Source organism: Takifugu rubripes, chromosome 21, assembly GCF_901000725.2.
Source record: "Takifugu rubripes chromosome 21, fTakRub1.2, whole genome shotgun sequence".
In the NCBI taxonomy this organism is placed as follows: domain Eukaryota; kingdom Metazoa; phylum Chordata; class Actinopteri; order Tetraodontiformes; family Tetraodontidae; genus Takifugu; species Takifugu rubripes.
Window position 1 is genome coordinate 8,506,531 of NC_042305.1, and position 10,619 is coordinate 8,517,149.

At 43.8% G+C, this 10,619-nt stretch overlaps 1 protein-coding gene across 2 annotated transcripts; it reads left to right on the plus strand.

Moving 5' to 3' along the window:
- The first annotated feature begins 2,324 nt into the window (after positions 1-2,324).
- Positions 2,325-10,595, plus strand: chfr (checkpoint with forkhead and ring finger domains, E3 ubiquitin protein ligase). 2 transcript variants are annotated; one of them, XM_011615401.2, is made up of 18 exons: positions 2,325-2,458; positions 3,202-3,310; positions 3,865-3,964; positions 4,166-4,275; positions 4,358-4,417; positions 4,490-4,672; positions 4,838-4,915; positions 5,402-5,555; positions 5,636-5,790; positions 5,890-6,052; positions 6,137-6,333; positions 6,431-6,544; positions 6,760-6,843; positions 7,109-7,179; positions 7,274-7,358; positions 7,463-7,570; positions 7,711-7,783; positions 7,948-10,595. In XM_011615401.2, the coding sequence occupies exons 2-18, from the start codon at positions 3,205-3,207 to the stop codon at positions 7,988-7,990; spliced, it is 1,884 nt and encodes a 627-aa protein (XP_011613703.1). In that variant the 5' UTR covers positions 2,325-2,458; positions 3,202-3,204; the 3' UTR covers positions 7,991-10,595. The 2 variants fall into 2 exon arrangements, with proteins under 2 accessions (XP_011613703.1, XP_011613704.1); XM_011615402.2 differs by having other exon boundaries at positions 4,493-4,672.
- Positions 10,596-10,619: the final 24 nt, after the last annotated feature.

Below are 10,619 nucleotides of genomic sequence, written 5' to 3' on the forward strand. Positions count from 1 at the left end.
GTCGGCATATTTCCTCGTGTGAGATAGAACCTTCTCCCATTGTGTCTGTGCAAACAAAGATGTTAACAATCATGACCTCAAAATCTGAATTTCCTGCCAGTAAATGTTCTAATTCCTGCCCCACGCTGAGCAGGAAATAGCTGTTATTGATTCTGGATGTTCTGGTTCCACACCAAGGCCTCTGAAAACCTCAGCAGCAGCATGGAGAGCAATCCAACATGGTGGCCTTCTCCTTTCTGCTCCCTTTCAAGAGGGTGCCGGGGAGCATTTCATAGGAAGAGCAAGCACTACCCCTTGTGGCCTCGCTGGCCCAGTGCATGGTGGGTAGATGGCACCTCCAGCTGCTTCTGGGCCCCTCCTGATAAGTTAACCTTGTGATAACATGCTAATGCCTGATTAATGTTGCTGTAATTAGACACAGCTTTTCACACTCAGTTAAGAGGACATCCTCCAGCAATTAGCCCGAGCCGGAGAGCGCTAATTTCAGAGAGCACAGCAGAATCACGTTCCACACTTCGCCTCATTCCCTCCTGGCAACATTAAGGCTTATTTTCTCATTATTTCATTTAATTACTCGTTTGATGTTTTATACAGCTGCCACAAGTAATCTTTGATCCAATTAGGGAACCGCTGATTGACAGCATGGGTGTCGGGCTGAATGAGACACATTCAATTTGCTGCTGTGACCTTACCCGGGGATCTGCAGAGGATCCGGCGCTCGGCACCGAAGCTTTAGCAAAACGTTGAGCAATTTCTCTGCTAACTTTGTTTGTGCACGCTCGTAGGTGTGAGTCTTAAAGAAGGGACCTCGTGTTTGTGTGTTCTTTCCTTGCCAGACATCTAACAATGAGGGATGAAGGCATTAGTAAGGAGAGGCCCCTGTATTCACCCGCCTCCACGCTGCCCATTAATAATCCACTGCCGGGGAATTGATGGGGGTTTTGTGGAGATTAGTCCTGCATTAAGGACTTGCTTGCAATTTCCATTAGAGAGACATGTTGGCCTTTCTTAAACAAGAAAGATCAGCCCACGTATAATTGGACGATAAAATCCTATATTAAAATTGTCAGCGGTCCCACAAAACCAGCCGCATGTGTAATTCATTTTCAGCATGAGCCATTACTGAAAACCTGGGGGACTGACTGTACATGTGGGCGCAGTGAATGCAGCTAATATGAAACAGAACAAGGTTTATATTTTTTACTGTGGCTCCAATCACCTCCTGACAGCCGTTTAAAGCTGCAGTAATTGACTTTTTCAGCCGTTTTGACTCCAGACAGAAAAGTCATCATTTTTTGATGAATACTTGCTTTTTAACACACCCAGCAGTCATTAGCAGTCATTTAATAACATCCACGCGTGCCCGATTCCTACATATATTCACTCTGACTCTTTAGCGCAGCCCCAGCTATTTGCTGACTGCCTGTTATTTATTGCTGAGCAGATAATCTATGCACAGTTGCACGGTTTAACAGCTTTTTTATTTATTTTTTGCTGCAGAAGGCATTAATTCATTGTCTCAACAGCAACAAAGACATCCAGAGTATGGTGCTAATGAATCCTAATACTTGCCAGATAACTAAACAAGGGACTTCAGCCATCTGCAAAGATAAACTGGAGGAGCGGGAGAAATATTTGTTTTTAATTATATCACTGTAAATAATGAGTTCTGTTCTTTGCATATTTTCACTTAATATGGTGCCGCCCAACCTCTCACATGTTCAAAAATAAAACAAACTGACTAAAAGGCTTAGTTAAAATATTGCTTCAAGGATAAAAAAAATATTAAAACAAAGGACGGTAAACAGAACTCCTGTTACTTTGTTCTACCTTCCTCTGGGAAAATATTCCTATGCTGTACATCTAAATATGGGCTGATAAAAAGACTTTATTTAAACAAGTATAGTGAGGTCCAAAGTATAGTAAAAGGAGGGCAGAGCTGTCTGTCTGGATGGATATTCTGTATCATTGTAATATCTGGACTCATGAACATATAATGAAAAGCATGATTCAGTTTGTTGTGTTTGACTGGTTAGATTTCTGAAAAAATTAATACCAAACCACATTGTGCATCGTTTAAAGCTTAAGATGCAATGTTTCATTATTAATTTGAAGCCAGCCGGCGTTCCTGCAATCATTGTTTTAGATATTAAAAGGAAATAAAATCACACAAATTCCCACGTTCAGTTATCCAGATCGGGAAACGGGGTGTGAAGTTCCTTCTAATCTTTCTTTACAGCTCCATGAAGCACCTTAACCAGCCATCTTTAGGAGGAATATGCCATCGGGCTCATTTTCTGCGGAACAGCGCCCCCTGTGGGACAAGCCCACTCCTCCATCAGCTGATGACGGTAAACTAATGTCAGCCGACAGGGCAGGAAGTGCAGCTTAGCTCAAACATGAGGACAAGAAGTTCCCTCACAGCCAGCTTCTGGGACGACAAACCGAGCCTTTGAGGGTAAAATCAACTTTTCTCCTTCCTGACAGATGTGAGGCCGCGGCTGATTGTCGCTGTTGTTGCGCGCTGAGGAGTGAAAATACACGTTGTGTTTGGCTACTAGCGTTAGCTTCTCTGTTAGCGTGTCTTATTATGAAGCTAAGTTAAGCGTCTGTGACTCAAAGCTGAGGAACCCAGACAGAAAGCCCGCTATCAAGTGGTTTGCATTTAAATAACATAAATTTCCAATTTAGTTGACATGAGGTTTACGTGAGTTTGAAAAACCCTACCTTTTTCTTTTTTTAATAAAGCCCCAAGATCGGTATGCTCAGAAAAGCTAAGTTTTGTTAGCCGCTTTCCATCGTCTGGTTGTTCAGTAAACATGATTAATTGTGTTAACTTTAATGACATTGTCTTCATCATCTTTTTCTAAAAGTGATTCGCTTTTTCAGTGGTTGTCGGGGGCACATTTTACTTTCAAAAACACTCCTGATCATAGAAACGGTAAAATGGACCAGCAATTAATTAAAAAAAAAAAATCATGTTCGTGGGGTTTTTAATGATGATTAATGTTACCCAACGATAAAAAGTTCCAGTTACTCATTTTAACTTGTCATTTCACTCTTTTGCTTTTAGTTTTCCCACTCAAAATGAATTAAACTTTTCCTTTCGGTTCGAAAGTAATTCTCTTTCAGAAACCCCCGTCACGTCAAAGCAGCTTTCACTTTGTAAATGTCCATTCCTCTTTCTCCCTTTTAAAACAGGAGATGGAGGGTTTTAGAAAAGAGCGGCCATGGGGGAAGCTTGTGAAAGTGGATTCCAGTGAAACGATCCTGCTTTTCAACAGAGAATGTACAGTTGGCAGAAAACTAGGTGAGTTTACGCTCCTACGTGAGGCACCAAGGATGAGATTTAATTAGATTTAACTCATTTTTGTTTCATGAAGAACACTTCATCCGGCCTCCAGCATCAACCACCTCGCCGTCAGTGTTTGGTGCTTTTAAAAAACCTCCCCCTTGAAAAGACAAAGGCTTCTTTGGTGCGCCAAACTTAGACAGCCTCTTGTGACGATAACAAAAGCCCTCCATTGAGAATGTGTGTGCAGAATATTAAGTGGATTTTTTTCTGTATGGCTTTTTGCTTAAGAAAAGGCTCAGCTTATATTTCCCTGCTGTGGCGACTTTGTTGGGGAGACCATTTGGGGTCTTCGTTTTGAAAGGAGACTCTTGTTTTTAATTGGTAATGCTCTGTCTGGACAGGGTTTAGACAGACATACAGAGGTGACAGTTGTGTTTTCAGGGGCTCTACAGAGCTAAGAAGAGATATTACCATAAATGCATACGTTGACACAGTTATAGTGAGATAGGTCTCTTTCAAGATGAGTGTTCATGTGTTTTCATGGTGGTGTTTTATCGTTCTTCTTGCAGGATGTTATTTGTCTTTTCCAGCCAACAAACTGGTGTCAGGAGAACACTGCAAGATTGTGCAGGATGCAAGTTCAGGCCTGGTGTGGCTTGAAGACATGAGGTACCTCATCATTAATGGATTTATTATAGATTATTTATTGTATCTCTTCCATTTTGCTTTCGCGATCAACGTCAAAGATATTCCCCGAGCTGTTCCTAAATCGATTGTGTCGAACAAACACAGGCGGCGTGCATTTGAACTGAGCGTTGGCGTTCTGTATGTTGAATCACATGGAATATCTTTAATATTTCTTTGTTTCAGCACTAACGGCACAGTGATCAACATGTCCAAACTGGTGAAGAAGCAAACGCACATGTTGCAGAACGGTGATGTCATCTATTTTGTATACAGGAAAAGTGAGCCAGAACAAAGTGAGTTGCTAATAAACTAGAAACTGAATTTATATATATATTTTTTTGGGAAAAAAAGGATGACGGTGTTATCTCCCCCCAGACATCGCCTATGTATACCATTCGATCAGAACGGAGCAGCCTCTGTCCCAGGACAGTTATGGTGAGCAGGCAGTTGATCCTCTCTGTCGCTGCTTTCATGCCTCCTCGCTCATGTTGTGGCCTCTCTGAACAGAAGACACGCAGAGGTCAGACTGCTGCCTGGCTTCTGTCTCGCCATCAGAGATGCTTCTCTCTGTGGAGCCCGTGATGCTAACAAAGGCGCCGTCTGATCTCAGCCAGGACGACCCACAGCCCTCCACCTCAAGTTCCTGCTTTTGCATCGGGATCCAGACTGTCCACGACCCCGGCGCTCCCGGTAGCTTTTGTTTCTCTCTTGGGAAATAGTTTGACAGCATTATGAAGGTTAACTAGACCGTTGAATGATTAAATCGGTCCTCGCTCCACCTAACTAGACCCAAAAGGGTATATTGAATTTATTATTTAAAGTGTTCCATGACATGTTTGTTTTCACTCTGTTCAGGTCCAGTTAGTGATGCTGCACCGGTGCAGGAAAAAGATGACATGGAGCCGGAAAACAAGAGGAGAAAAACTGATGGTGGTGAGAAATCGTGAGAAATAATCCAAAGCGTGTACTCCCTGTTACACTCATGGCATTTACGTGCACAGTTTGCTTTTAGCTAGGCTCCAAATCTGAATTTGGGCCTTTTGGTTTGGTCCAGTTTACATGCAAAGGAGGAAATTGAGCAGCCTCCCTCCTCAACACTAGGTGGCGGCGACATCAAGTCTTTTCAGCAGATTTATACGACCTCTGCTTCTACGTGGCAGACCGGGAATTTTGAGCAACAATGTACGCGTTACCTATTGTACAGATAAGATGCGCGGTGGCTGTCTCTCGTGGTCATGGTGATTCTGAGATGCTCCGAGGTCATGCGCCAGTCCAAGGTTATGGAGCATGTGCACTTGTGTTCTTCAGTTTAACTCCAATTGAAGCATATACATGCTAGAGACACAGAGAGCTCCAATATTAATGAGACCAACACGTTTACATGCACTTGACGTTTAATGATATATGATTATTGTCCAGACTTGCCACACATGTCCACTACGGAAGAAGTCGGTCCAGTTAAGACCGGTGTGAATAATGTGACTAAAGCACCGGTGGATAGACCAAAGACGGACAAGATGGAGGAGAGCTTGACCTGTGTGATTTGTCAGGACCTCCTGTACGACTGCGTCAGGTTTGGCACCTTTATGTTGTTAAGCGGTTTTTAGAGACGTTGCTGCCCTGAGAGGTCAAATGAAAGTGGTTCTGCTTCAGCTTGCAGCCTTGCATGCACGTCTTCTGCGCCGCCTGCTACTCGGGCTGGATGGAGCGTTCTCCTCTCTGCCCCACCTGCCGCTGCCCTGTGGAGAGGATTCGGAAGAACCACATCCTGAACAACCTGGTGGAGGCCTACCTCATTCAGCACCCAGGTCGGCTCACTCATTCAGCGTTCTGACCTTTAAACTCACAAGAAGAAAGACCTTTCTGCAGCAAAAACAATCGGATCCTCTGGTTTTTGTGTGTCGCAGAGAAGTGTCGCAGCGAGGAGGACCTGAAGAGCATGGACAGCCGCAACAAGATTACTCAGGACATGTTGCAGCCGAAAGTGGAGCGCTCCTTCTCTGATGAGGAGGGCAGCTCAGATTACCTGCTTGAATTCTCAGACAACGACAGCGACTCCTCAGACATGAGGTACAGCCTCCGTTTTGGGGCGTTCACTACATGTTCACGACACGTTTTCCGAAACGTTCTTTCGTTTCTCCTTTTTGTCCTCAGTCAGCCAATTATGTGCAGACAGTGTCCTGGCTACAAGGCAGATGTCAGCCAGCTGCTCTTTGCTACGGGATCCAACTACTGGTTTCCTGGTCTGCCAGCTCCAGCTCCTGTGCCTCCTCCCCCCAAACCAGCAGCGACAGAGGGGTGTGCTAAAGCCGCAGGGGAGCAGCCCTCAACCTCCTCTGACGGGCCCTCAGGTGATGGCGAATATCTGCACCTCAAGTCGCACCGTGATCAAATCTCTCTCCATATTGACTCTTCAAATATGCCTTTTTGCTCCATCCCTGGGCGCAGCTCCCCAAGAGTATCGCTGCCCCCCTCGGGGCATCCACCTCATCTGCACCTGCTGCCTCCAGCCGATGCCAGACAGACGGGCCGAGCTCGGCAGCCAGCAGGTCGCCCAGCAATGTGAGTGGTTCCCGAAGCCGTTAACAGCGCAAATAGTTCTGCTGGAATTCAGGTTTTTTTGTTATTTGGTTTTTAATTTAAGCCATTTGTTTGGGCGCCGCGCCGTTCCAAATTCAGCGGCGCCTGCGAGTGCAGTTTTATTATTCATGTGCGGAGAGATTATTGTGTAAACACCATTACACACCTGAGGTGCAGGATGTGCTGTGTTCTGGCAGGTGTGCTGTGCCAGCGATCCTTCTGTCATATGTACTGGGGTTGCCAGAGGATTGGCTGTCAAGGCTGCCTGGCTCCATTCAGTGGTAAGTGTCTGTTTCAGCAAAACCGCCTCGGGAGGGGGGGGGGGCTGCTCCTTCCTGGGGAGTGGACTGTCTTCCAACACAAGTGCAGTTTGGTTGCACTTGCTCACGTTAACATTCTGGGTTATTTGTGTTTTCTTACTGTGTCCAGGCTTTTGAAAATCAAATCCTCTGACACATGGTGTTCAATGTTTGTCAAGTTTTAGGGCTTTACTTTGAGTAACGGTGATGTTGACGTTTGTTGTGGCCCTTTTTTGCCTCGTTTTAGAGCTCAATTTGACAGACAAGTGCCTGGACGGTGCGCTAAACAGCAACGCCTACGAGTCAGACGTGCTTCAGGTAAAAGTGACTCTCTGGACACCAAGCAGCTGTTGCCGTTCATGATGCAAAATGGCACCGTCATATATTTTGTATGTTTTTGTTCTTCCGCCAGAACTATCTGTCCTCCAGAGGGAAGTCATGGAAAGATCTACGCCAAGAAGCTCTGCAGAACGTCGAGCAGGGAAAATATCCTGCAGGTAAACCTGCTCGTCATCTGGATGATCCACATGCAGCACAAGTGGAAGAACTGTGTCTCTGCTGTTCTACCTTTAAATAAATCTAATAAATCTGTCTCTGTCAGACTGTCGCATCTCTGGAAGTACCATCATGTGCTCAGACTGCGGCCTGCGAGCTTTGAGGGACCTTGCTTACAAATACAGACAGGACATCCCTTCATCCGAACTGCCAGGTCAGACAGAATAGATGTGTTTTCCTACAGCTACTCAAGCCCAGACATTAATGGGGCTGTTTGTTCTTTTTTCTTTCACTTGCGCAGCGTTAAATGCGGACTTGTGTAATAACTGAGGTTGTTGTTGTTTCTTTCTAAAGCTGCCGTAACGGCTCGTCCCGACTGTTACTGGGGCCGCAACTGTCGCACACAAGTGAAGGCACATCACGCCATGTAAGTTCCATCTGTGTTTATCAGCCAGTTCTTATTTTGGGTGGTGTTGTGCACCCTGGTCACCACTAGGCGGAGCTCTTGCACTGACTGCTGCGTCGAGGGGACGAGAGATGCTTCGACTCGGCGCTTGCATTGGCTTAATATTTCTTTCTTTTTCCTTTCAGGAAGTTCAACCACATCTGTGAGCAGACACGTTTCAAGAGCTGAAGGAGCGCAGTGGTTTGTTTGTTTTTTGCCAACGTGTCACATGTCGACGACTGAGGGTTCAGCGAGTTCAGTCTAGTTCAACTTTGATCCGTCGTTGCTAAATATGTTCTTTTTATGCAATACTTTAATGCAGACATTACAATCACTGTTCATTTATAATGATGATCGTGGTCTTCAAAGACAATATTACTATGCACAAAAATCCCATATTAAAGGTTAAAGCTGCGTTCTAAAGACCTGTGATAGCACTAACCAACCACTCTGGTCAATGGCATGTGCTTCTGTCAGCAGGTCTACCAGGTTAACAACCTTCAACTTTTAAAATAAGTTATTTGTTGTTTAAAAATGCTCGTTGACTTGTCATCCAGCCTGTTTCCTCAGAATAATAGCAAAAGGGGCAATGACACTAAGAGAGCATATTGCAGTTCATGTCTGTCAAGTTCAGCCTTCTTATGCGCATCTTAAAAACGTCTGATGTTTATTTACTTCTCTTTGATTCCTTATTTTTCTATTGTGTGCAAAGATAGAATTCAGGGCTTCCTACAAAATAATGAAAGCAGTTGCAGTACTGTCAAGCTTCCAAGTATATTGTTTTTTCAAGGTTTTACTGTATTCCCAGTCAAGGGTAAAAAAGTCATGTCAAAGCCCCTCATGTTTACTGGAGTAGATTTATAATCCCATGTGATGTGTGGATAGGATTGGGAGGCAGATCAATGTGGAGTAATGCTGTCAGAGGGCACAGGGGCCTCTGTTGTGTGCTTTGCTCTGGATAATCATCTCCAAGGTGATTAAAGTGGTGTAGAAGGGACATTTTCTCAGAGCCGTAGAGTAAGGGCTACAAGGTGAGAAAGCGCACGTTTGCTGCATAGATTTAGAAGCTAGACTACAGCCTGTGTCAGCTACAACGCTGCAGTAGATCAGAGAACTGGTTTTTTGGACAGAAGTCACCTTTCTTAAGTTTCAGATATTTTTAAATCTCAGTTGGATTCTGTAGTTTTCCTCAGGTACACAAAGCTGCTGTTTTCCTTTTATTGACATTTGCTTAATGGTGCAGTTTGTCACATATGGCCATAATTTAAAGGAACTAACATAAAACGTAGGAACCAGAATAGCATTCTCCTATAGATGAAGCACCAGTAAGAGAGCTAGCTGTAGCTCCATGGCTAATTGAGTTAACGTTTGTTTATTACTCCAACCAAAGGTAAACACATGACAGCAGTGTGATTATTTAGCGCTAACATGCGTTTTTGCTTCAAATTTTGGCTATTGTTTTCAAATTCCACCTTTTATAACACTGTTTGTTGTTGGAAAAGCTCTTTGTCTCCATTTTAAAGCTGCCGCTTAGCAGTCACCTTGAGTCTGACCTCTTGTTTATGACTATCATCACCCAAGTGACAGTAAATCCCTTATGCAAACATGCACGCTCAGTATTGATGTCTGTTAAAACAATCAGCATCTTTTGTGGATACAGCCTGCAAACAGACAGCCTTCAAATATGAAGTTTGAACTACTTTGGTAGGATCACCTTTATGAGAGTAATAAAAATGAAGATTGAGGGATCAACTGGTATTTGTTTTGCCCTATAATCTGATGCAGAACGACCTCCTCAGTTGTTTTGTTCCTTCACTTAAATGTAGAAGTTTGCGTAGTAAAAATGTTTGCTAGATGTGTTTGACTATATGGAAATTTGCACTTAATTTGTCCTCTAAAAGTGTAACAGATTTCTTCAAGATATAAAATTAGACCTTAAAGAGCAGCTACTGTAGTGGCTAATTCCAGAGTTAGATGTGTATACTCACATTAGGGTTGTAGTAGAAGAAAAATTAATTAAAAATGCCTCTTTTAAAGTATATTCTTGATACTTGGCATGTTAAACGAGACCCATTAGAGCCGCGGTGGAACTGGAAATGCAACATTTTGATATTGGCATTGTTTTTGTAACTCCATGTTAATGAGTTTATGTAGCTGTGTTTGTTGCTTTGTTAGATTTTTAATTATAAAGCACACCTACAGTCACGGTGGGTCCACACTGGCATTCCACAGCGGCTCAGTTCCTCCCCACACGCCCACACAGAGTGGCTGAAATTTAATTATTCCCTACCGGAGATCTCAGCACTCTAAGCCAACAACAGTCTCGAGCCGCTCCAATCAGGAATTGGTATTAAAGGGGCTTTGGAATGGTGCTTTGCATTCTCCCCGGGGTGAGGTATGTTGTATACGAAGGCAAATATTTACTCGCTGAGCAAAAGTCTGGGCCGGGCTGCTCAGCAGTATCAGAGGCAGGTTTCGCTCTACCTCATCACAGCTCCCAGCGATACGGGAGGCATCACTCACATTTTTATTAGTTTAAAGCTGGGAGAGCAGCGCTCTGAGGAGGAATGGAATATATCACTGATGCACTATTTGAACAAATTAGATAGAGGACGGGCTAGAAATGATGGAGTAGCGCGTAGGCACATAACAGTTAAAGACTGGAGTGTTGCTGTTCAACCCTGGCTTCATCTTTAACTGTGTTCAGTTTTTAGTAGTTGTTTTTTTTCTTAATGCATTTTGAACAGCCATGCTTGTTTCATCCTAAATTAAAAGCCTTAATAAGTCATCTGCACAATTTGTTTTTATTATTGAATGT